General features: G+C 43.8%; 1 protein-coding gene across 1 annotated transcript in view; it reads right to left on the bottom strand.

The window, feature by feature from the left end:
- The window catches only part of LOC124788749 (tRNA dimethylallyltransferase-like), a 501,805-nt gene that overhangs the window by 187,276 nt on the left and 291,401 nt on the right, over positions 1–23,128 (bottom strand). Inside the window, exon 2 of the mRNA XM_047256030.1 lies at positions 15,905–16,042. Coding sequence (XP_047111986.1) covers positions 15,905–16,042 — 138 coding nt within the window. The remainder of the gene's footprint in view (positions 1–15,904; positions 16,043–23,128) is intronic.

Genomic DNA, 23,128 nt, shown 5'->3' with positions numbered 1-23,128 from the left:
GAGAAAAGTGTTTTTTCGCAGGGCACTGTCAAGAGTCTTAACACCTCTAGTGCCGTTCCGCCTAGGTTACATGGCCTTCAGAAGGTTCACAAGGAAAGGGTTCCTTTCCATCCTATAGTGAGTAATGTCGGCGCTCCGACATATCGAGTAGCCAAGCATCTTGCTTCTCTGTTGAGTCCACAAGTAGGTCGATGTGAACATCATATCAGGAACTCAGCTGATTTTTTACGTCGTTTGGAGGGGCTGCTGTTGAATGTCTCTGATATTTTAGTGGGTTTCGATGTGGTCTCTCTCTTCACTCGTGTTCCTCTGTCTGATTCGTTGCGGTTAATTGAGGCCAGGTTTGGTGCTGAATTAACTAATCTCTTTCGGCATGTGTTGAATCCACTTACTTTTTATTCAATGACCAGTGTCACGAGCAGACAGATGGAGTTGCGATGGGTAGTCCGTTGTCACTTATGATCGCAAATTTGTTTATGGAAGAATTCGAGGAACGCCGGCAGGTGTGGCCGAGCGGTTCTGGGCGCGTCAGTCTGGAACCGCGCGACCCTCGGGCATGGATGTGTGTGATGTCCTTAGGTTAGCTAGGTTTAAGTAGTTCTCAGTTCTAGGGGACTGATGGCCTCAGATGTTAAGTCTCATAGTGCTCAGAGCCATTCGAACTTCGAGGAACGTGCATTGGAATCGGTGCCTTTGAAACCTGCCTTTTTCTTTAGATATGTTGACGATACCTTTGTTGTTTGGCCTCATGGTAGGGAGAATTTGAATGCCTTTCTAGAACACCTGAACTCGATTCACCCGAACATTCGTTTTACGATGGAAGTGGAAGAGGATGGTTGCCTTCCCTTTCTTGACGTGTTAGTTAGGAGAAAGGATGATGGATCATTGGGACATGCAGTCTACAGGAAACGTACTCACACCGACTTGTACTTACACGCTAATAGTTCTCATCATCCGGCTCAGCGTGAAGGGGTACTTCGTACCTGGGTACACAGGGCACATGTCGTTTACGACGCTGAGACTTTGCCAGCTGACCTGTCCCATCTGTAAGTTACGTTTCGTCAAATCGTTATAGTGATAGACAGATTGAAAGTGCGTTGCGCTATCTACCAACTGTACATCGGGTGATTGATGACAATTCTGAGTCGACACCTAAGTCTACTGCCTTCTTGCCTTACGTAGGAAACACTTCCAATAAGATCGGTCGTATTTTAAGGAAATACGATGTGAAATGCGTTTTTCGACCTCCATCTAAAATTAGAGTGCTTTTGAGTTCTGTTAAGGATGATCTTGGTCTGCGTAAGGCGGGTGTATATCGTATTCCTTGCAGCTGCGGCATGGCATATATTGGTCAAACTATCAGGACCGTGGAGGACCTATGGACTGAGCATAAACGGCACACATGATTATAGCAGCCAAGTAGATCTGCTACTGCCGAACACTGCTGGGATACTGGTCACCCCATGTTATATAACACCGAGATATTGGCATGCACGTCCAGCTATTGGGACAGTGTTATTAAGGAGGCAGTTGAGATTAAATTAGCGAGCAACCTCGTTAACAGGGATGGAGGTTTTTGTTTAAACTCTGTTTGGAATCCGGCTCTCTCCCTTGTCAAAAAACATAGGAGCAGAGTCAATGCTATCTCACCTGCGAATTCTTAGTCTCACTATCGATACCTCTAACTTTGGTCATCTTTGGTGGCACTAGTGTTCAGTGTGTGTGTGTTATCTTTCCTGCTTCAGTCCGAGAACTGAGGTTTTAAAATTGCATGTACGTCGTCCGTCCGTTTCAGTTTGCCTTGAAAATGGCGGGGTGTTCTCCGGCGGAAATATCGGCGGTCGCTGAAAATGTTACCTGGCTGAATTCCCGGAAGTTACTTGAAAATTCTTCCATTATGATGGTTGGTCCTTTCTCGTCATCACTTACACTGTTGAGTGATTCAAGTTCCAGAGTTTCTGGTTTGCGACCTGTGTCATACAGCTCTTTTAGATATTCTTCCCAGCTCTGGAGGACATGGTCATGCTCTTTGTGCACTACCTCTTCGTCTTTCCTCAAAATTTCCACAGCAGCACTTCCCGCTCTGTTTTGATCCCATGTCATAGTCTTTACCCTGTTGTATAGTAAGTCGTATCTTCCCTTCCTGTCCAGTTCTTCAACTGCATCATATTCCTCTTTTAGCCATTTTTTCCTAGCCTGCTCTGTTTCTCTTCGCAGTTCATTATTTAACCTTCAGTACCTCTTTCTTGCATCCTCTGTGTTTTTGTTTTTAAATTTTCTTCTCTCCTCCATCTTGAAAATCATTTCTTGTGTGAGCCATGTTTCTTTTTTTTTTTTTTTGCCCTTTTCCCTTTTACATATCTATATTTTGCTGTCCTGCTTTAATGATTCCTTCTTTCAGCATATTCCAGTAGTCGTTGACATTACCAGGTGGCTGTTTGCCTAGTAATGTGTTTAGAAACTCAAGTGACAGTACCTCTGTAATTAATACTTCGTTGGATCTTATCTTCTCTAGATCCCACTTCTTCACCGTGGTCGCCTTCTTCAGTTTTTTCATTCTTATTTCTATTTCTGCCGTAAGTAAGTTGTGGTCGCTATTAATATCTGCAACTGGTAATGTGTTCACCTTCTTGATTCCATTCCTGTATCTTTCTTCTACCAGTATAAAATCGATTTGGTTTCTGTATTTATCCCCTGGTGATTTCCAAGAGTAGAGCCTCCTCTTGTGGTTCTTGAACCATGTATTTGTCACTATCAGCTATCTTTCCCTGCAGAAGTCAATTAGCCGTTCACCTCTATCATTTCTCTTTCCAAGACCATGTCTGCCTACCATATGTCCCGGTTTCCCTTTTCCCACAATGGCGTTCCAGTCTCCCATAAGTATTTTGCAGCATTTTTTATTTTCGTCCATTATCCTCTCTATTACATTCCATGTTTCCTCTACAACCTGGTCATCATGTTATGAAGTTGGCATATACATCTGGACAATCAGTAAATCTTTTTGTGCTCCTTTCAGCCTTACACCAATAAGTCGATCACTTGCATAGTCCACGTACTCCTCACATTTAGCCACTTCCTTTGTCATAATCATTCCTACTCCATTCATTCATTTTACTTCTCCTCCTGAGTAGTAAAATACACATTCATCTGACTGTAACTCTCCACATCCATTCCATCTTACCTCAGCAATTCCTATGAGGTCCATATGATTCTTTTCCATCTCTCTCTTAAGGCTTTCTAGAGTTCTAGGTAACAATTCAATTCTCGTTTTGATTTTTTGCCTCCTTTCAAGTGTGCAGTTTTCTTTCCCTCAATCTACATATTGGTTGCTATATCACAACTCCATGAAGTGGAAAAACCTTTCAGCACGGTAAGATGGGTCGACATGAAGACCGTCACACAGTAGCAAAAAGGAGCCGTAGTGTTTGGACGTGAACGCAATCACGCCATGAGTGAAGTTCCACAATTTGTTTGTGTTTCAAGTCGCATTGTCCAATGTGTCTAAAAGGAATGGTACAGCACTGACAGCTATGAAACAAGACGTAAAAACAATAATCGAAGAAGGTCCTAACCGACAGAAATCGGAAACTTGCATCATGCCTTGTCAATTGCGACAGGTTTCAAATCAGACAGAAATCGATGTTGTGAGTCAATGTAGGTACGTCTTAACCACTGTCGGAGTGAACATTGAGAAGGGAACTACTTGCAATAGGCATTTGTACTTCGATACCTAACAAGAGACCATCGCTCGAAGTGTCACGTAAAGCTGGACATTTTCAACAGACCAAACAAGACAGCAGCTAGATGTTTGGTAACTGGAGAGGGGAATTATGGCACGACGGATTGCAAATCTGCACTTTCCCAATGGTGTAAGTTGTAGAGTGCACCTACGACTTAATGAGGCGTAATTCGGTTCCGTGATGATTTATGATGTTTTTCGTACCACGAAGTAACGCCTGTTCAAAAAAATGGTTCAAATGGTTCTGAGCACTATGCGACTTAACTTCTGAGGTCATCAGTCGCCTAGAACTTAGAACTAATTAAACCTAACTAACCTAAGGACATCACACACATCCATGCCCGAGGCAGGATTCGAACCTGCGACCGTAGCGGTCACGCGGTTCCAGACTGAAGCGTCTAAACCGCACGGCCACACCGGCCGGCTACGCCTGTTCACTCAGGTGAACATGAGCCAGGACGTTTATTTCAGCATTTCCGGTGAGTTCAGTACTTACTGAAATTTCTTTCCTACGTCTTCTTGATGAGTAGGTTGTCAGCAGTCCCGTCTTCCGAAATGATAACAGCGATGGTGACAGGGCAGCACGTATGCATTGCTCGTTAGAAGAACACCCGTGCATTCGATTTCACCTAACATCCCATTAAATCATCCGATTTCATCCCACAGAAAATGTCTGCAACTATATGGAACTGCGCGTGAAACACAGCAATCAATATCTTCGCAATCTGACAGCTCTGCGGGATCTAATCATCAATTAGTAGCTTCAGCTGTATATAGCACATCTGAAGAAATTTGTGGACTGTTTCTTCGCCGTATTAAGGTTGAAGGCAATGTTACTCGGTATTAGCGTGATGCCACCAGGTTCAAATGGTTTTAATGGCTCTGAACACTATGGGACTTAACATCTGATGTCATCAGTCCCCTAGAACTTAGAACTACTTAAACCTAACTAACCTAAGGACATCACACACGTCCATGCCCGAGGCAGGATTCGAACCTGCGACCGTAGCGGTCACGTGGTTCCAGACTGAAGTGCCTAGAACCGCTCGGCCACTCCGGCCGGCGATGCCACCAGGGACTAACTTATATTTTGTCCGATGTGCTCAAATACCGACAAAAAAAAAATAATGGCAATGTAAGCCACGGCTCCCCACCGACTGTCTGCACGCGCGGGATCCGCCAGTTCTGAAACCTTAGTTATGTCACATCAGTGACAATGAATGTATGAGTCACGCCCGCGGCCTTGTTCAGATAGTCCAATGGTTAAGGCGATTGCTGGCGACAAGCAGGAAATCCCTATCTCGGTCTGACATTACATTTGAATTATCACTACATATTAATGAACATTAGGTCAAAGGCTAACATGCACCTTTGCGAGATCACTATGTACGTAAAACGCACCTCTTATTCGGCATTCACAGATACGTTCCACACGTGATTACACTACGGCGACTCACTGGAAGGCAATAACTCACGTGCAGCCGGGACATGCCGTCTCGCCAGCGAGCCGGTGAGTAATGGAGAGGATACAGGATACGCCAGCCGGAAGCTGCGCCTCCGTGTGTAGAATGCGACGATGCTTCCCTCACTTCCTCTACACTCCTCCGGTTGCATCCTCCGTTAACTTTTGCTGCAGCTACACCGTTGCTGGGCAACTGCTATGACTGCCGCAACCACTCTGTCAGTATGGCCGACACGGAAACGAAACAAGCTTTTCCGATGCGGCCCGTGCTACGAGCGTGAGGTGCCCTGGTATTGAACTCTGAAAGCACACTCAGTCGACTGGTTGCAAGAAAAATATCCACTGCCCCGTATATGGCACTAGGCATGTGCGACGATAATCGATATTTACAAAACATATTTGTTGGTAGTATAAACATCGATATAACAATATCGATACTGAAAAAGATATCCGCCCGAACAGGACATGAAGGTCCAACGGTACCGATCGGCCGCCGTGTCATCCTCAGACCACAGGCATCACTGGATGCGGATATGGTGGAGCATGTGGTCATCACAGCGCTTTCCCGGCCGTATGTCAGTTTACGAGACCGATATCGATATTGAAGGTTTTAAAAAAATCGTTACATCCATATTTTAAAAAAATGTTCAAAACACTGGGGATTTTAACCGCAACGAGTTTATACATTTACCAAGCAGTAGTACATATAAAACATAACATTGGTAAATACGGCACGAACAGCTCTGTCGATGGCTATTGAACAAGATCTAGACTGAACCTACATTTACCAAGAAAGGAAAACAACTCAAGACAGCATATTATCCCACGGAATAAAACTGTACAATAAATTATCAAAGGAGATTAGAGAATCAGCTAAGAACTACTTCCTCAAAAATGCAGTTATAAAGTACCTATTAACCCAAACATTTTATACACTGAAGGATTACTTATGTGACACAGAATAGCAGTTCAGTAACAAAGATAACACAAATAATAATAACGATAATAAAATATATAACAATCCACATAATTTCACACTATATTTTTTCCTCTTTTTTTTCCTTTTCTGGAAAGACTTACTCACAGAACTATCTAATGTATAATGCTAACACCTTATACCCTTTCTGAGCTGAACGTCTCACTAGTTACACAGAGATGCCGATTCAGTTTTTCAGGATACCAAATGGGAACTTGTAGTGCACAAAATGGTCCTGACATCAGTTAACAGAGTGCGTACAGTTATGAAACAATGTGTGTATAGTGTGTGCAGTGACTGGAGTGAAAAATGAATGAACAGAGTAGCATTAGCCTTTTACCGCGCTACTTAGTAACTTCTTTCTAAAACAGTATTTAATTCTAGCTGTAAACCGAGTGACGTAGCAGAGGTTTAAACAGTGGCCTAGTGTTCGGGAGGGTGGAGGCTCCAATCTTCAACCAGAAGTTTTGGTTTTAGTTTTCCGTGATTTCCTTAAATGATTTCAGGCAAATGCTGGGACGGTTCCTTCTACAATCCCATGGCCGACTGCTTGTCCCATCCTTATCATTAAAGACCTGTAAGATTGTAAATGTATTTATATGTGAATTACAAACAATGGAAAATCCAGGATGGAATGTAACAATACGAGAGAAGGAAAGTTGCTACTCACCATATAGCGGAGATGCTGAGCCGCGACAGGCACAACAAAAAGATTCACACAATCATAGCTCTCGGCCATCAAGGCCTTCGTCAGCAGTAGACACACACACGCACACACACTACACTGCACTGTAGTTTCAACTCTCTGAGACTGCAGAAGTGTGTGCAAGTTGCGCTTGCGTGTGTGTGATGCTGGCGAGGGCCTCGATGGCCGAGAGCTGTGATTGTGTGAATCTTTTTGTTGTGCCTGTCGCGGCTCAGCATCTCCGCTATATGGTGAGTAGCAACTTTCCTTCTCTCGTATTTTTATGTGTGAATTACTTTACTTTTGTTGTTCCTGAATTGTAATACCAAGGTATGTCTGGCAATCCTTGTAAAGGTGATCTGTGGATAAATAGTTGTACTACTGCAACTACTACTACTATTATTACTACTACTACTATATTTGATGATGGCAAGAAACCTGCCTACATGTTACCACGGTCAGTAACTGTTTCGCCATTTAATCAAATGGTCTTCTGAACATGTTGCATACCAGCATCATTGCAACACTTCTGAAACTTGTTAAGTATGACAATGGGATGAAGTGGACGGAACGCATTGTTTTTGAACGAACTAAGGCAAGAACATAGGCTACTGTTATAGCTAAACGTGGAGTAATACCTTTCAATGTTCACACGGTTCATGTTTTCTTGGTGTCCAATACTGTGGGCAACACATTCATGCATTAACGGAAAACAGTGATACTGAGTTTGCTTTACATTGTGAACATAAGTAGATACTAATTTTCAAGCTCTAACAGAAACGGAGCTACCACAGGAGCTCAGTTATTATCTGAAAGTTGATCTTAAACAAGATCCATTAGAAGTGTGGAATCACATAGTTAGTTCTAAACTAAACTAAAACTGCACTTAAATACACAGCCAAGTTAGACTCATGCGACCACAGCCTGCATGCGACATCATGGTTCAATAACCACTCACAGAGGGCAGGCGGCAGTGAAGGGTGTAAAAAGCATGTCACGGGAACGCGGAAAACGCTCTAATCGTTGTCGTGATGCGGCAAGGGACAGATTTATCTGACAATCCAATAAATTTCGGGCATGCAGCCGCGCAAATAAAATTTCCTCCACTGATGTTTCGGCCGCGTATCATCCGGCCATCCTCAGACTGCGCTTGCGGGTCACAGATGCTGGTCGGCGGCAGAGACATACGCTTACACATGCGCCATAGGTGTCGTTAAGACCTTACTGCATCGGGCGCACTGTATATCCGATAAAGACAATTTTGCAAGAAGAGCTCACATACCTCAACAGCATTTTTAAATGGAATGGATTTTCTCCGCAACAAATTCGTAGAGCATTCGATGCAAAACCCAAAAAGCAGGTATGTGATGGGGAAGAAGATAGTAATTCCTTTAGATCTAGTGTGTTTATGCCCTCTGTGGGTGCTCTTTCCTCGAAGATAGTCCGTATTCTTGAGAAACACTGTGTTAAGGTGATCTTCCGGCCCCCCACGAAGATTGCAGCTTTACTCGGCTCTGTGGAGGACGATTTACAGCTTCGTAAAACGGGTGTGTATCATATTCCTTGCGGAAATTGTGAGAAGTCGTACATAGGTCAAACAACACGCACCGTTCATGAGAGGTGTGTGCAGCATCGAAGATACACCCGCTTATTACAACCAGACAAGTCAGTAGTGGCCGAACATTGTATTGGTACAGGGCATTCCATGAATTACAGTGATGTGAAGATTATAACATCCACCTCTTCTTTTTGGGAATCTGTCTTCAAGGAAGCTATAGAGATTAGATTAGCTAATAATTTAATAAATAGAGATAATGGTTTTAATTTGGACTGCAGAGAAGTTGTCATGGTGTCATCGCCACCGATCATACATCGATAAGCGAATCGAATGTCTGTACGCCTTCGCCACAGGCAGCGCATGTGTAAGCGTATGTCTCTGCCGCCGACCAGCATCTGTGACCCGCAAGCGCAGTACCGCCACGGTGGAGCATATAAGGCCGCGATTGGCATCTTATCGTCAGTCTTGTGACTCACTCTGAGGATAGCCGGACGATACGCGGCCGAAATATCAGTGGATTAAATTTTATTTGCGCGGCTGCATGCCCGAAATTTAATGGATTATTCATTACGTCGCGTTGTTGTTGTGGTCTTCAGTCCCGAGACTGGTTTGACGCAGCTCTCCATGCTACCCTATCCTGTGCAAGCTTCTTCATCTCCCAGTACTTACTGCAACCCACATCCTTCTGAATCTGCTTAGTGTATTCATCTCTTGGTCTCCCTCTACGATTTTTACCCTCCACGCTGCCCTCCAATGCTAAATTTGTGATCCCTTGATGCCTCAGAACATGTCCTACCAACCGGTCCCTTCTTTTTGTCAAGTTGTGCCACATACTCCTCTTCTCCCCAATTCTATTCAATACTTCATCATCATCTGCAGAGCTAGTTGGCATATAAACTTGTACTACTGTAGTAGGCATGGGCTTTGTGTCTATCTTGGCCACAATAATGCGTTCACTATACTGTTTGTAGTAGCTTGCCCGCACTCCTATATTTTTATTCATTATTAAACCTACTCCTGCATTACCCCTATTTGATTTTGTGTTTATAACCCTGTATTCAGCCGACCAAAAGTCTTGTTCCTCCTGCCACCGAATGTCACTAATTCCCACTATATCTAACTTTAACCAATCCATTTCCCTTTTTAAATTTTCTAATCTACCTGCCCGGTTAAGGGATCTGACATTCCACGCTCCGATCCGTAGAACGCCAGTTTCCTTTTCCTGATAACGACGTCCTCTTGAGTAGTCCCCGCCCGGAGATCCGAATGGGGGACTATTTTATCTCTGGAATATTTTACCCAAGAGGACGCCATCATCATTTATCCATACAGTAAAGCTGCATGCCCTCGGGAAAAATTATGGCCGTAGTTTCCCCTTGCTTTCAGCCGTTCGCAGTACCAGCACAGCAAGGCCGTTTTGGTTAATGTTGCAAGGCCAGGTCAATCAATCATCCAGACTGTTGCCCCTGCAACTACTGAAAAGGCTGCTGCCCCTTCTTCAGGAACCACACGTTTGTCTGGCCTCTCAACAGATACCCCTCCGTTGTGGTTGCACTTACGGTACGGCCATCTGTATCGCTGAGGCACGCAAGCCTCCCCACCAACGGCAAGGTCCATCGTCCATGGGTCGCATTAAGTTAAAAATGCACAGATTTATCTGACGTTCACAATGACATGACCATTGGCTTTCGAAGCAAGGGTGGAAGCATTTCCGAAACAGCTAGGTTTGTAAACCGTTCGCGTGCCGTCGTATTTGAAGTAGACCGTGTATGCCAAAATGGCGCTATCCAAAACTGGTGCCAAGGCAACTGTAGTGTTCCACAGGTCCTAGATGACAGGTGTGAACGACGGCTGCGGAGATGTGTACAGGCAAACACACATGCAACTGGTGAACATCTCAGCGCCCAGATGACCCATAGGCTACCAACAGCGTCTCCTCAACGACCGTTCATCGAACGCTCATCTATACGGGCCTTCGCAGCAGGCGTCACGTTCATGTATCCGTGCTGACCGCTATTCATCGCCGACAAAGGCTGGAACCTGCACGCCAAAACCACGACTGGACGTCCACTGAATGGCGACAGGTCGCCTTTTCAGATGAATCACGTTTTATGCCCTATCGGACTGATGGTCATTGCCGTATACGACATGACACGTCTGAAAACAAACACTCTGAGCCCGGGAAGGGGCATTATAGTATTGGGAAATGTTTTCATGGCATTCCATGGGTGATCTTGTTACTCTGGAAGGCACGATGGATTAACACAGGTATGCATCTATCCTTGGGGACCATGTCCATCCGTAATGCAGTTTGCAAGCCTCGGCATCGTGGCATCTACCACCAGGATAATGTATCGTATCACACAGTTCGCGCATGGTTCGTAGAGCACCAGGATGAGTTTGCCGTATCCCCTGGGCACCGAACCCCAACCGAGAATCAGTGGGACCACCTCGATCAGGCCGTTCGCGCCAAAGATCCTCAACCGAGAAACCAAGCTCAGCTGGACACCGCACTGGATTCGGCACGGCTCCAGATCCCTCTGGGTACCTTTCAGAACCTCATTGACTCTCTTCCTGCACCGTCTCGCGCCACAGAAGGTGGTTTTTCACACTTTCGACAGGTGTCAAATTAATGTGATTGATCCACTTAGCCACATCGTCAGCTTCTCGAAGATTGTTCTCAAAAGTAGGATATGCGCTCTCTCTCTCTCTCTCTCTCTCTCTCTCACACACACACACACACACACACACACACACACACACACACACACACTCACGAACACAATAAATTGAAGGAGAGACTTCGCTGAAAAAATGTTATGTTTACAGTCTCTAGACACGAAATGGTAGGCTATTTAGAGTTAATTGCTGCGGGTATTTATTAATTAATATTTGCTGTGACCTGTGCTGATTTTTGTGGCATTCTATAAATTTATAACATCGACGTCTCCGAGTCTATTATTATTAGCCACTGATTTTTAGATGAGGAGTATGAAATCGAAATCAGCGTCGGTGATCTGACAACACCGACAATCCCTAAACAACACTGCAGGGTAGATATACCTCCACGCAACCAGGCAAAACAAAAGACAATCAAACAGTATTTGGTGTAAGAACTGAAATACTTGCAAAGAAATCACAGCTCGTCTGAAAGAAATGCGGTGATGTTCTATCGTTAGCCTTCCCTTTCGTGAAAAGCAGTTTTATTTTGATTACGCCATTCTGAAGTATTCTGGACAGCAGCGACCAATGTTGCCACAAAGAAAGCGACGCAGAATATTAAGCGTATTCACCGCAACGACATCAGCTTGCTGAGATCAAAACGTTGAACACACGCAGAAATAAATTATCGTAAGACGTACACGAACTTTCATCAAAGGCCATTTCCAGTCAACTAAACAGACTACCTGTAAGTAAATTATCTGCTGGATTGGCTGTACACAGATTAGCAAATCGTAAGTAATTACTTTTTTTTACAAAAAATCGTGAGGTAAAGGGGTGTTCAATAATCTAAAACTAACAAAACTGCATCGTTATATATCCCACTGACGATGCCTTAGAACAGGAGAAGGCGAAACGCGCATGGGATAAATAACACAACTAGTAGCAGGAAAAGGCAGTTTTATTTACAAAACAAGTATTTTCCTTTCTTTTTGTAAAAACCATTCGTTTCTTAATATTCAGGTTCAGGAGACTAAACAGGGCGGCTCATGATCTGGTTTTGTGAAATTCCGCTACTAATACTGGATAATTTTCCTGTATTAACATTCTAAAGTCTAGATATAGTCATAACGAGAGTATACAGTTCAATTGAAACGGTTGGAATACTACCTCGACACAAATTAACCAGACTAGTGGCTTTTTTAAGAAACTACCTGGTATGCTGCTTTAGTGTAAGACTTCTTTGTGAGCTTGAATAGTATTATTCCATTGTACAAAGTTTCACGAAAGAAGATCAAATCACTGGGAATGGGTGATCAGTTTAACATAACCGTATTCTTGCGTTCCGTGAGAGTAAGTCGTTGAAATCTGGCATACAAAATGAGACTCACGAATAACCATACCAAACAACAAACCACCAGGAAACACCATACTAATACCGACCCTGCCTTCAGCTCTAGTATTCCAAGGTCGGTGTCATTTTGGATAAAAATTTTTTGGGTATTGGGCCACGCCACTGTAAACTACTAGAACAAACTACCGACGTTTCGACCGGCTTGATACGATCCTCTTCAGGACAGTGAACAGTCACATGACTATATGATGCCGTTTCTACACCACGTACAGCGCACCGAAGTTTACAGTGTGCTCTCTTATACGGAGGACTAATATTTTGTCCGGTGCGCTTGTGTTCTGTTAGTACAGGTCGCCTTTAAAGAACGACCTATTTGTATCCATAAATACATTATTTCTCTCTTTCCTCCGTTCTACTAAATTTATGGAAGTAGTTTCCCGTCATTTAGTACTGCATGCTGTCTCATTTCTTGGTATCTAGTTAGAACATTGCCAGGGAGACACTATTTGAATATCATGTACTATAACACATGCTTCACCTTCCAGTTTAAATCTTTCGTCCTGTAGGTGAGTGTTATCAAGGTTGCAGAGTGTGCGCCCGGTTGCGAATTCAGGCTCCTGCCTTAAACAAACCGTGCCGTATCCGATTGAGTTACACAGAGGTCGTGCGCGTGTCATCAGGCACATAAATTTTAATCTCACAGAAATAATCACAGAATATATCGTATGCAATAGGCTGCACAAATGTTCTTCAAGCTATTGAGGACAGCAAATTTGGACTTTATATATAACGTTATTAATTTTTATTTTTTGTTTTATTTACGTCTCTTGATTTGTATCGCTTAAAAATTCCATCAAACAATTCCAGACGAACGGTAGCATTCACCTGCACAAGCCTTATAACGTCCTTCCATTCCTCATAAAAAATAAATTATTTATCTTAAGTGAACAACACACAACACACTGATATCGATACAGTTTAATTTAAAACTGCGTCCAATAAAACGGTTGTTTTTACTATCTACTGTATGTGTTACATCAATAAATACTGAAGACATGTCAACAGCCAAATAACAAATGGTAAATATTTTATTCAGAGACAACAAGTGAGACATCTTGTACATTCAAGTAACACAGAAAGATACCCAGCGAAGACGTTCAAAAAATTCCACGAACGGTGTTAATACTTGAAAGACCTTTTCACAATACAAATGTGCAACTTCGTGAAGGCGGACCTACGAAAGAGTATAGACAAATAAATTAAAAAAAAAAATGTCAGAATGAACTTTCACTCCTCGGCGGAATGCGCGTTGATTTGAAACGTCCTAGCAGATTAAAACTGTTTGCCGGAGCGGGACTCAATCTCGGGATCTTTGCCTTTCGCGGGCACGTGCTGGTCTGCAAGGTATGCAAGAGAACTTCTGTGCTGTTTGAGGGGTGGGAAAAGTGGTATTCACTGAAACAAAGCTGCGAAGGTTCGCGTCCCGCCCCAGCACACACTTTTAATCCGCCTGAAAGTTTAAAGAACATATCATATGGCCATCCACGTAAAACCATGCTTAGCGATCGGTCAGAAATTAATTTGATGCCGAAGCAACATACTGGGCGTTATTTTAAGTTTTACTTTATAGCATATACGAGGGTGAGTCAAATGAAAACTTTAAATATTTTCTTAAATATTATTTATTGCGCAGAAGTGGTACAAAGCTGTATCACTTTCCAACATAATCTCCTCCAGCGCTTACAAAGTGCATTAATTCCTTTAGAAAAAAATTCTTTTGGTAGTCCGCGCAACCACTCATGCACCGCGTGGCGTACCTCTTCATCAGAACGGAACTTCTTTCCTCCCATTGCGTCTATGAGTGGTCCAAACATATGGAAATCACTTGGGGCAAGATCTGGTGAGTATGGTGGATGAGGAAGACAGTCAAAATGCAGGTATGTGATTGTTTCAACTGTTGTATGAGCAGTGTGGGGCCTTGCATTGTCATGTTGCAAAAGGACACCTGCTGACAGCAATCCACGTCGTTTTGATTTGATTGCAGGCGGCAGATGATTTTTTTAGATCTCTGTATGATGCATTGGTGACAGTGGTCCCTCTAGGCATGTAATGCTCCAAAATGACGCCTTTTTCGTCCCAAAAGGGAGCCAGCATAACCTTCCCTGTTGATGGCTCAGTTCGAAACTTCTTTGATTTTGGTGATGAGGAATGTAGCCATTCCTTGCTCGCTCTCTTCGTTTCCGGTTGGTGGAAGAGGTTTCGTCCCCAGTAACGATTCTTGCAAGGAAGCCATCACCTTCTCGTTCAAAGCGCCGAAGAAGTTCTTCACAAGCATCAACACGTCGTTGTCTCATTTCAGGAGTCAGCTGACATGGCACCCATCTTGCAGACAGTTTGTGAAACTGGAGCACATCATGCACAATGTGGTGTGCTGGCTGGCTCTGAGCACTATGCGACTTAACATCTGAGGTCATCAGTCCCTAGAACTTAGAACTGCTTAGACCTAAGGACATCACACACATCCATGCCCGAGGCAGGATTCGAACCTGCGACCGTAGCGGTCGCGCGGTTCCAGACTGAAGCGCCTAGAACCGCTCTGCCACACCGGCCGGCTGTGGTGTGCTGACCCATGACTAATCTGTAAACAAGCTGCAATGTCATTCAGTGTCACTCGGCGGTTTTCCTTCACTGTGGCTTCAACTGCTGCAATGTTCCGTGGAGTCACAACTCGTTGTGCCTGACCTGGACGAGGAGCATCTTCCACTGAAGTCACACCATTTGCGAACTTCCTACTCCATTCGTAGACTTGCTGCTGTGACAAACATGCATCACCGTACTGAACCTTCATTCGACGATGAATTCCAATAGGTTTCACACTTTGACTACACAGAAACCGAATAACAGAACGCTGTTCTTCCCTAGTGTAAGTCGCAAGTGGGGCGGCCATCTTTATACTGATACTGGGACGGTATGTGTGCATCTGCACTATGCTGCAACCTACAGGCCATTCTGCACGCTGTTTGTAGCACGCTTACCAACTTACAGGATAACGGCGCGAAATTTCGATTTGTTATTACAAATTTAAGATTTTCATTTGACTCATCCTCGTATTACTTGGTGTTAGATCCGGGTATATGCGACCCGCTACAGCAAAATCATACGTACAGCATAAAAATGGCAATTGGCTAGAAACGGCAGGACATCGTACTGCCCATAGTGCAAACTTACCTGAGAACGGATAGCCCTGAAAGATAAAGCAAGATAGGAAGATGAATACTGAAAGTAAACAGGCTAGAGTGAAAGAGAACCCATGGAGGACTGTCGTGTCCAAGCACAGTAGGAGGCTGAGGTTAGTGGAAATATTCCCGAGAAGCCTCCGCACAACAAGGCACGGGCAAACGCTAACGTCAACTAGAGCCGCGAAGTGCACGTCTTGCAGGGAAAACAGCTGGCTAGAATGAAAGGATACGATGGGCAGTGCGGCGTCGCGGAAGTCGACCACGGAGAACCTCTGCGTGGGTTCGAGGAAGTCCAGCAGGTGGTGCGGCACGCCCTGCGCCTCCTCCACCGTCACCTTGTTGGTGATGATGTCCAGCCCTCGGTACACCTGAAACACGTTTCCTTCGTCAGTTCACAGGGACACACAGGGTGCACAGCGCTTTACAATACTATGCTCAGACGCCCGAAAGAACACTGCATCGTATTTCCTAATAATACAGGCACTGCTATTTCGTAATTAATCGCCACTACCAGGCCCCCGACTCTCAACAAAAATGGTCTTCCTGGACGGGAATATACGTAACGTGCGACTGCATGTTGAAACACATGGACGATGACATATGGAAGTTTGAGCCTGGCCGTGATTCGTGCTCAGATGGCAGAAGCGTTTGAGGCGACCACTCGCGTAAAGCGGGAAATACGGGTCCAGTGTAGGCCCGCCCGGTTGGCCGTGCGGTCTAACGCACGGCTTTCCGGGCGGGAAGGAATGCCTGGTCCCCGGCACGAATCTGCCCGGCGGATTTGTGTCGAGGTCCGATGAACCGGCCAGTCTGTGGATGGTTTTTAGGCGGTTTTCCATCTGCCTCGGCGAATGCGGGCTGGTTCCCCTTATTCCGCCTCAGTTACACTATGTCGGCGACTGCTGCGCAAACAAGTTCTCCACGTACGCGTACACCACCATTACTCTAGCAGGCAAACATAGGGGTTACACTTGTCTGGTGTGAGACGTTCCCTGGGGGAGGGGGGAGGGGTCCACCGGGGGCCGAACCGCACAATAACCCTGGGTTCGGTGAGGGTTGGCGGAGGGGTGAAGTGGACTGCGGCTGTCATCGTGGGGTTGCAGACAACTGCGGCTGCAGCGGGGACGGAGCCTCTCCGTCGTATCTAGGTCCCCGGTTAACATAACATAACATGGAGCCAGTGGAAATTGTCATTATCGTCATTCTAATATACAGCCAAAGGCGGCTCTTATTCGCAGCTGCGAATACATTTCCTGTAACTATTGTGCTTCTAGCTAAAGTAGACCACATGTGAAATATGAGCCCAGTTAGCTGGGGATATAATCGAAAGGTGTAAACTTCAAATACATACGTTGTAACCAGGACGATATTTCATACTGAAGACAGTGACGATTGCTGATCACATTTTGCATCTGTCTCGCAAACGGCTCGGTTGTGGACCCTTGTTTAGTAAAAGGATTATGTATCTAATACCGTATACGTCCAGCCGTGTCATCTTCGGCCACTATGATTCACCCTGTACAAAATGTGACCCGATCCTGAGAAGGTTACGAATTTGAAAGCTACTTGTGTTGAAGTCACTGCTGCGCATATTACACTGATGAAATACTATCATACTTGATTTTGAAAATAAAATGTTTGATTTCTGAAAAATAGTGTGCCGTATATCAGTTGTATTCTGTTGCATAAGGCTGAACTTTCTGAAACAGGAAATGGCACGCAACAGTACATAATTGTACAGGGTGTGTCAAAAATCGTAGAACACGCTGGAATGGGGTACCTGAATATTCCAGTAAGGTATGGGTGAGGTGGTCCATCTCTTACGGTATGCACCGAACAAGGGCGCCACCTTCAAATCGGGCATCATAAACCTACGTCATTTAAAAAAAAAATGGAAAACGGGTTGTGTGATATTTCTAATGACATCAGTATTTCCTGACAAGTTCATCCCCGTAAAAATATTGGAAGTAGCAAGTTATGGGTCAAAAGTATCCTGTTGAAAGTAAGAGGGAAAGATGGCATCTTCATTCAGAACTAAGGGAAACACCACGTCTTGCAGCGCTTCTGGATAGCGTTGGGCATTTAGGTTCCGGTCAATGAAAATGGATCCAGTTACAGGAGTACCTCATATTCTACGTCAGGACATAATCGTTAAGCTACCAACTATCTTGGAAAGTTCCATTCAGTGTGGATTCTGGTCACTCCAATATCTGTAGTTGTAACGGTTGGCTTCACCACCAAAAAACGATTGCCTCATCACTGTGCAAAAGAGGAATCTTGTTGAACTTACTCTACGGTCCACGTTCAAAACTGCATACGTATGTCTGAGATATCCTCCACTAGATGCTGGAGTAGCTGAATCTTGAATGGATGCCACTGATAACCATGAAGAATTCATGACCGATTGGTTCCACGTTCTGCTGACAAACGTCGTATGCTGTGGTGTGGGTTCTTCGTGAAGGACGCCAAAACCATTGTTGACGTTGTCTTGTCAGTAGCAGTTTTTGGATGGCCAAATGGTTCAAATGGCTCTGAGCACTATGGGACTTAACATCTACGGTCATCAGTCCCCTAGAACTTAGAACTAATTAAACCTAACTAACCTAAGGACATCACACACATCCATGCCCGAGGCAGGATTCGAACCTGCGACCGAAGCAGTCGCGCGGTTCCAGACTGAGCACCTAGAACCGCTAGACCACCGCGGCCGGCTTGGATGGCCACTCCGTTCCTTGTCGGAATTTGGAAATTAAGCACCTGACAGCGTTGTGTGAAACTGGAAGTCTTTCTGGGTACCGGTTGTTAAAATATGGTTCCACGAACGGCAACTCCGCTCTCAAGGACATCAAAATTACCTTAATCCTTGGTCACTGCCTTCAGTTAGCCGCAACAGAAAAAAGTGTTGTAACTTTTGAATTGTAACTGCTACTTCGAATCTGTTTAAAGAAATGGCAGATTTCTAGATGAAGCCCACGTTCTATGTATACCGTAAAAGATAGACCACCTACCCATACCTTACTGGAATATTCATGTTTCCCCCATTGCTGCAGTGTTTTTGACATAACAGAGTGTACTGCGACTTTTGAATCACATTGTACACTAATGTTGAAGATCTGATCGTATAATTTAGCACGTACAGCACTGACTCCCCTTACAGGAAATTGAGAACCAGATCTAATCCACGCGCCCGATTTACGTCTGCAGATCTGGGAGACCAATCAACCCTTGTGTAAATTTAGGTAGTTGTATACACTCGTATAGACAAATGCCGGACTGGTCTGCCCGTATCACTTCAGGCAAATAACATACACGAAGAGAGAAATATAAACACACACAGAACAAAGTCTGCATAAGTAACAAACAGATGTCACAGGCAACATTTCGCTCTTTACGTACCTGCCGACCGCTGAAACAGGAAGTCATGTATAGGTGATTGCCTACCACTCGGGCCTTCCCAAGGCAGTACAAACGCAAAGGAAGAAGCAGGGGATTTAATTATTTCCATTACGTAGCTCAGCATTCTCTTATAGCGGATGACTGGCATATTTGGCAAGACAAACTTGAAGCAGTATTTTTTCTTCAAGTGCGTGTCAGATGAGAAATCAAGTACATGGATTACTTTATTTATCGAAACACTTCAATAATGTTACATTTTGTTGTCCTATTTGGGACTCGTTAGGTGACATATTACACTCGATATAAGTGAGCATTGAAAATTTGTGGAGATCTGAACTCGAACTTCTGGCGAGCAGCCGCCTTATCCATTAGGATATCTGAAAGCTCCTCCAGGCCTGACTCACACTTTCATTGCCATTGTCTCGTCCTATTACATCTAAACACCAGGACCAGAAGTTTCCGCATGTTGTATATAGGAAGTACATTTGTCTGATTCCAGGTTTCATTAGTACGCCATACTCATGACACTGCAAGTTGATTTCCGAACGGTTCTCACGAACATTTAATAACATCACATTACACTGATTTCATTTCCTTTAGCTCCAACCATTACGTGTCAATGAATTGAATATAACTACGTATATCACTTTGGTTCTCAGTACATAGTCAGTCAGCTATGGAAAACACCAGCTTTGAATTACACGTGGTGTCATTCAGATGATACGGAGGGTTAAAGGTTAACCTTTTACGCCAACGATAACTACACTGTGTGGCTTCACGTGATATGGAATTCTCCGCGAGGGCCAGTCCAGTTCGTTGTACACAGGAACAACATGTCAGGGGATGGTCGCACGACACGAGAAAAGACGCAACGAAATAAAGTACAACCTTGAGTGTGGGCAATAACTGGCTAAGGTAAAAATTGCGTACGTTGTTTGATATCCACATATGGTTCAAATGGCTCTGAGCACTATGGGACTGAACATCTGAGATCATCAGTCCCCTAGAACTTAGAACTACTTAAACCTAACTAACCTAAGGACATCACACATATCCATGCCCAAGGCAGGATTCGAACCTGCGACAGTAGCGGTTCCAGACTGAAGCTATCCACATATCGACTCATAAATCATTGTATATTATTACTTCTCAATTAATTTTAAGTAACAACGCGAGTTAACTGTTATAATATGCCCAGACTGAAAAGGAAAGGCCAGCAACGATAAATAATACAAATTCCTTTTCATATTACGAACTGTTGGTTGTGTTACTATTTTTCTGCGTTGTTACAGGTATTCAGTTTGTTTTTATACTCAAGGTGGCCAGTTTATCTTGACCACCACAAACAACTTTTTGTCCACGAACAAAACAAATAAAATTTTCAACCATGTGGGGTATTCATCAGCATGATTGTCTTTCCTATAACTCTGTTCGTTACCGAGATACCAGCATCACGATATGTTTTTTAAATAGCATCCTATATCTTTGTTATTCAGTAATCCACTTCCTGCTCTCAAGAGGTGATCAGAAAAATGTATCACAGGTTCAAATGGCTCTGAGCACTATGGGACTTAACTTCTGAGGTCATCAGTCCCCTAGAACTTAGAACTACTTAAACCTAAGTAACCTAAGGGCAACAGACACATCCACGCCCAAGGCAGGATTCGAACCTGCGACCGTAGCGGCCGGGCGGTTCCAGACTGCAGTGCCTAGAACCGATCGGCCACTTCGGCCGGCTGTATCACAGGGTACAAATCTTGTAAAAATGATGTTACTGCGAACGTAATACAAAACTGACTATGACAACCCTGTACTAACACACATTGTAGGTGCCCGGAGTAACGTAACGCCTCCACTTGCTGGAGGTGACAGTAGACAAATGAAAACACAAGGAAAATGCTCACTAGTTACTCACCCTACCGTTTTCAGTTTAAGGACTGTTTGCGTACAGCGTTCACCAAAGAACAGACGGCAGATAAACTACGGACAGACGTAGTGCCGTTCATATCTTCGGAACGGACGAAGTTACGAGAAAGGCAATCATGCTGGTTAATACTGCATAGCTGTAAGGGTGCTGCGGACGATAATCAAAAGGGTCCTGCTGTGAAATGAAATGGCATCCTCTAGAGTCTAGACCATCACTCAGTGCTGTCGCGCTGTATGGCAGTCAGCAGTCAGGCTGGTACCCCATAGCTGTCCGGTGCGCCTCCAGACAGGGCTTCACTGGTCATCAGAGCTGAATTCGAAGCGGGATTGATCACTGAACTCAATTGTAATGCAGTGACATTCCAGGCCGAAGCCGTGTCTGGTGACGTCCCGGTGAGCGGAGATATACCACCTGGATTGGTGGTCCGGGTGACATTCCATCCATAGCAGGACCCCTGTAGTTGTCATTCGCGGCACCATAACAGCACAGCGGTACGTCGAAGATATTCTACGCCACATTCTGTAACGCTTCATGGTAAGCCATACTGAGCTTACTCTTCAGCAAGAGAATGCCTGCTGTAATATCCACGACACTATGTTCTAGCCACAAGATGTTAAAATGAACTAAGTGTACAAACTTCAACAAATATTATCGATGCTACGTATGAAAAAGACTGCATCGTGTAAAAATGACGACAATTATTTCATTATTTCTGTAATAATTTAATTTTTGTGTGAATTAGAACTATTATCAGAGAACTACACTCATGGACAACGTCAATTATAATCTTTTTTGTTATCTGTGATAATTGTGGTTCAGTTGTTCTTCCTGTGCTAACCGATGAACTGTTCGGACGTGAGACGTGTGAGGTCTGTAAAGAGAAAACCTGTAACTACATATTGTTAATTATTATTTGAAAAATAGAGTCGCTATTGTCTAGACGTGGATTTGCATTTATTTCCATTGCAATCCAATCTAATTAATGTTTTTAAGTGTTAATTTTCAGCTCCGTAATTAGGAGCGCAGCCGGAGTTTACTAGTAGCTGGTATAAAAAAATATGACGATATTTATCATTGAAAATAATTTTAAATGCTAAAGAGTAGAGATAAAAGGCTTAAACAGTGTTATCTAAGTATATTACCTTGATATAAAATAAATCGAGAATAACAATAGACAAATTGACAATCGTCTGCCTGCCACCATCTTAGCAAAAATATCTCCGCGTCAATTTTGAATCGAGAATTGTAACAAACACGAATGTTGTTAGACGTAAATGAATGGAAGTAAGTGTGCACTGGTGGTCTCGAATCTACTTTAAAAGACAGAATTCAACTGAGACTGAATCCTTAAATACGGTGCTCACAGCACGTTACGTAATATCAATTTCTTATTTGCTGATGTATGACGTCTAATTATTTCGGACGATTTACATGAAATATTTTAATAGCAGACATACGTCAGTGTTGTGCGCGGGTAGTACTTTGTGACTAAATGTTCCCTTTACTAGAGAAAAGTGCTTCCATCTTAAGTTACAGTTGTGTAAAATCTGATAAATGATATTCAATTTAGTGCCACTCATATGACTTTACAGACAACATTTCTACACAATGTCAAGTGGAGATTTCTTTAGCACAGTTACAAATATTAGCCGGAATAATCATATTTGAGATCAAACGAATTGTTACGCTGACAATAGGCAACTGGTTTTATATTTTTTTGATCTACCTGAAATATCATTTATAAATAATTTAAGTCACGAAATATCATACACCGTTTCCGCCACACTGCCCGCACACGGCGAGAGTTACTAATGCTTGTCTGCGTGATAGCCCAAACCTACCTTGTCTAGCAAGGTCGCCGAATCTCTCTTCGATTGAGAACGTTGAGAGCATTTCGGGCAGTGCCCTCCAACCTGCTCATGATTTTGACAACCTAAACCTCCAACTGGACAGAATCTGGCACAATATCCTTCGGGAGCACATCCGATAATTCTATCAATCAACGCCAAGCCGAATAACTACGTGCTTAAGAGCCAGCTGTGGACGAACGCGTTATTGTCATGCTCAGTTTTTGAAATTCGTTCTCTTCAATAAATCATCCACTTTTTTGAAACTGTAATCCGTTGTTTGT

This window comes from Schistocerca piceifrons, chromosome 3 (assembly GCF_021461385.2).
Source record: "Schistocerca piceifrons isolate TAMUIC-IGC-003096 chromosome 3, iqSchPice1.1, whole genome shotgun sequence".
Lineage (NCBI taxonomy): Eukaryota > Metazoa > Arthropoda > Insecta > Orthoptera > Acrididae > Schistocerca > Schistocerca piceifrons.
The sequence above is the reverse complement of the archived record's forward strand: the minus strand, read 5'-3'. Positions and strand labels throughout refer to the sequence as shown.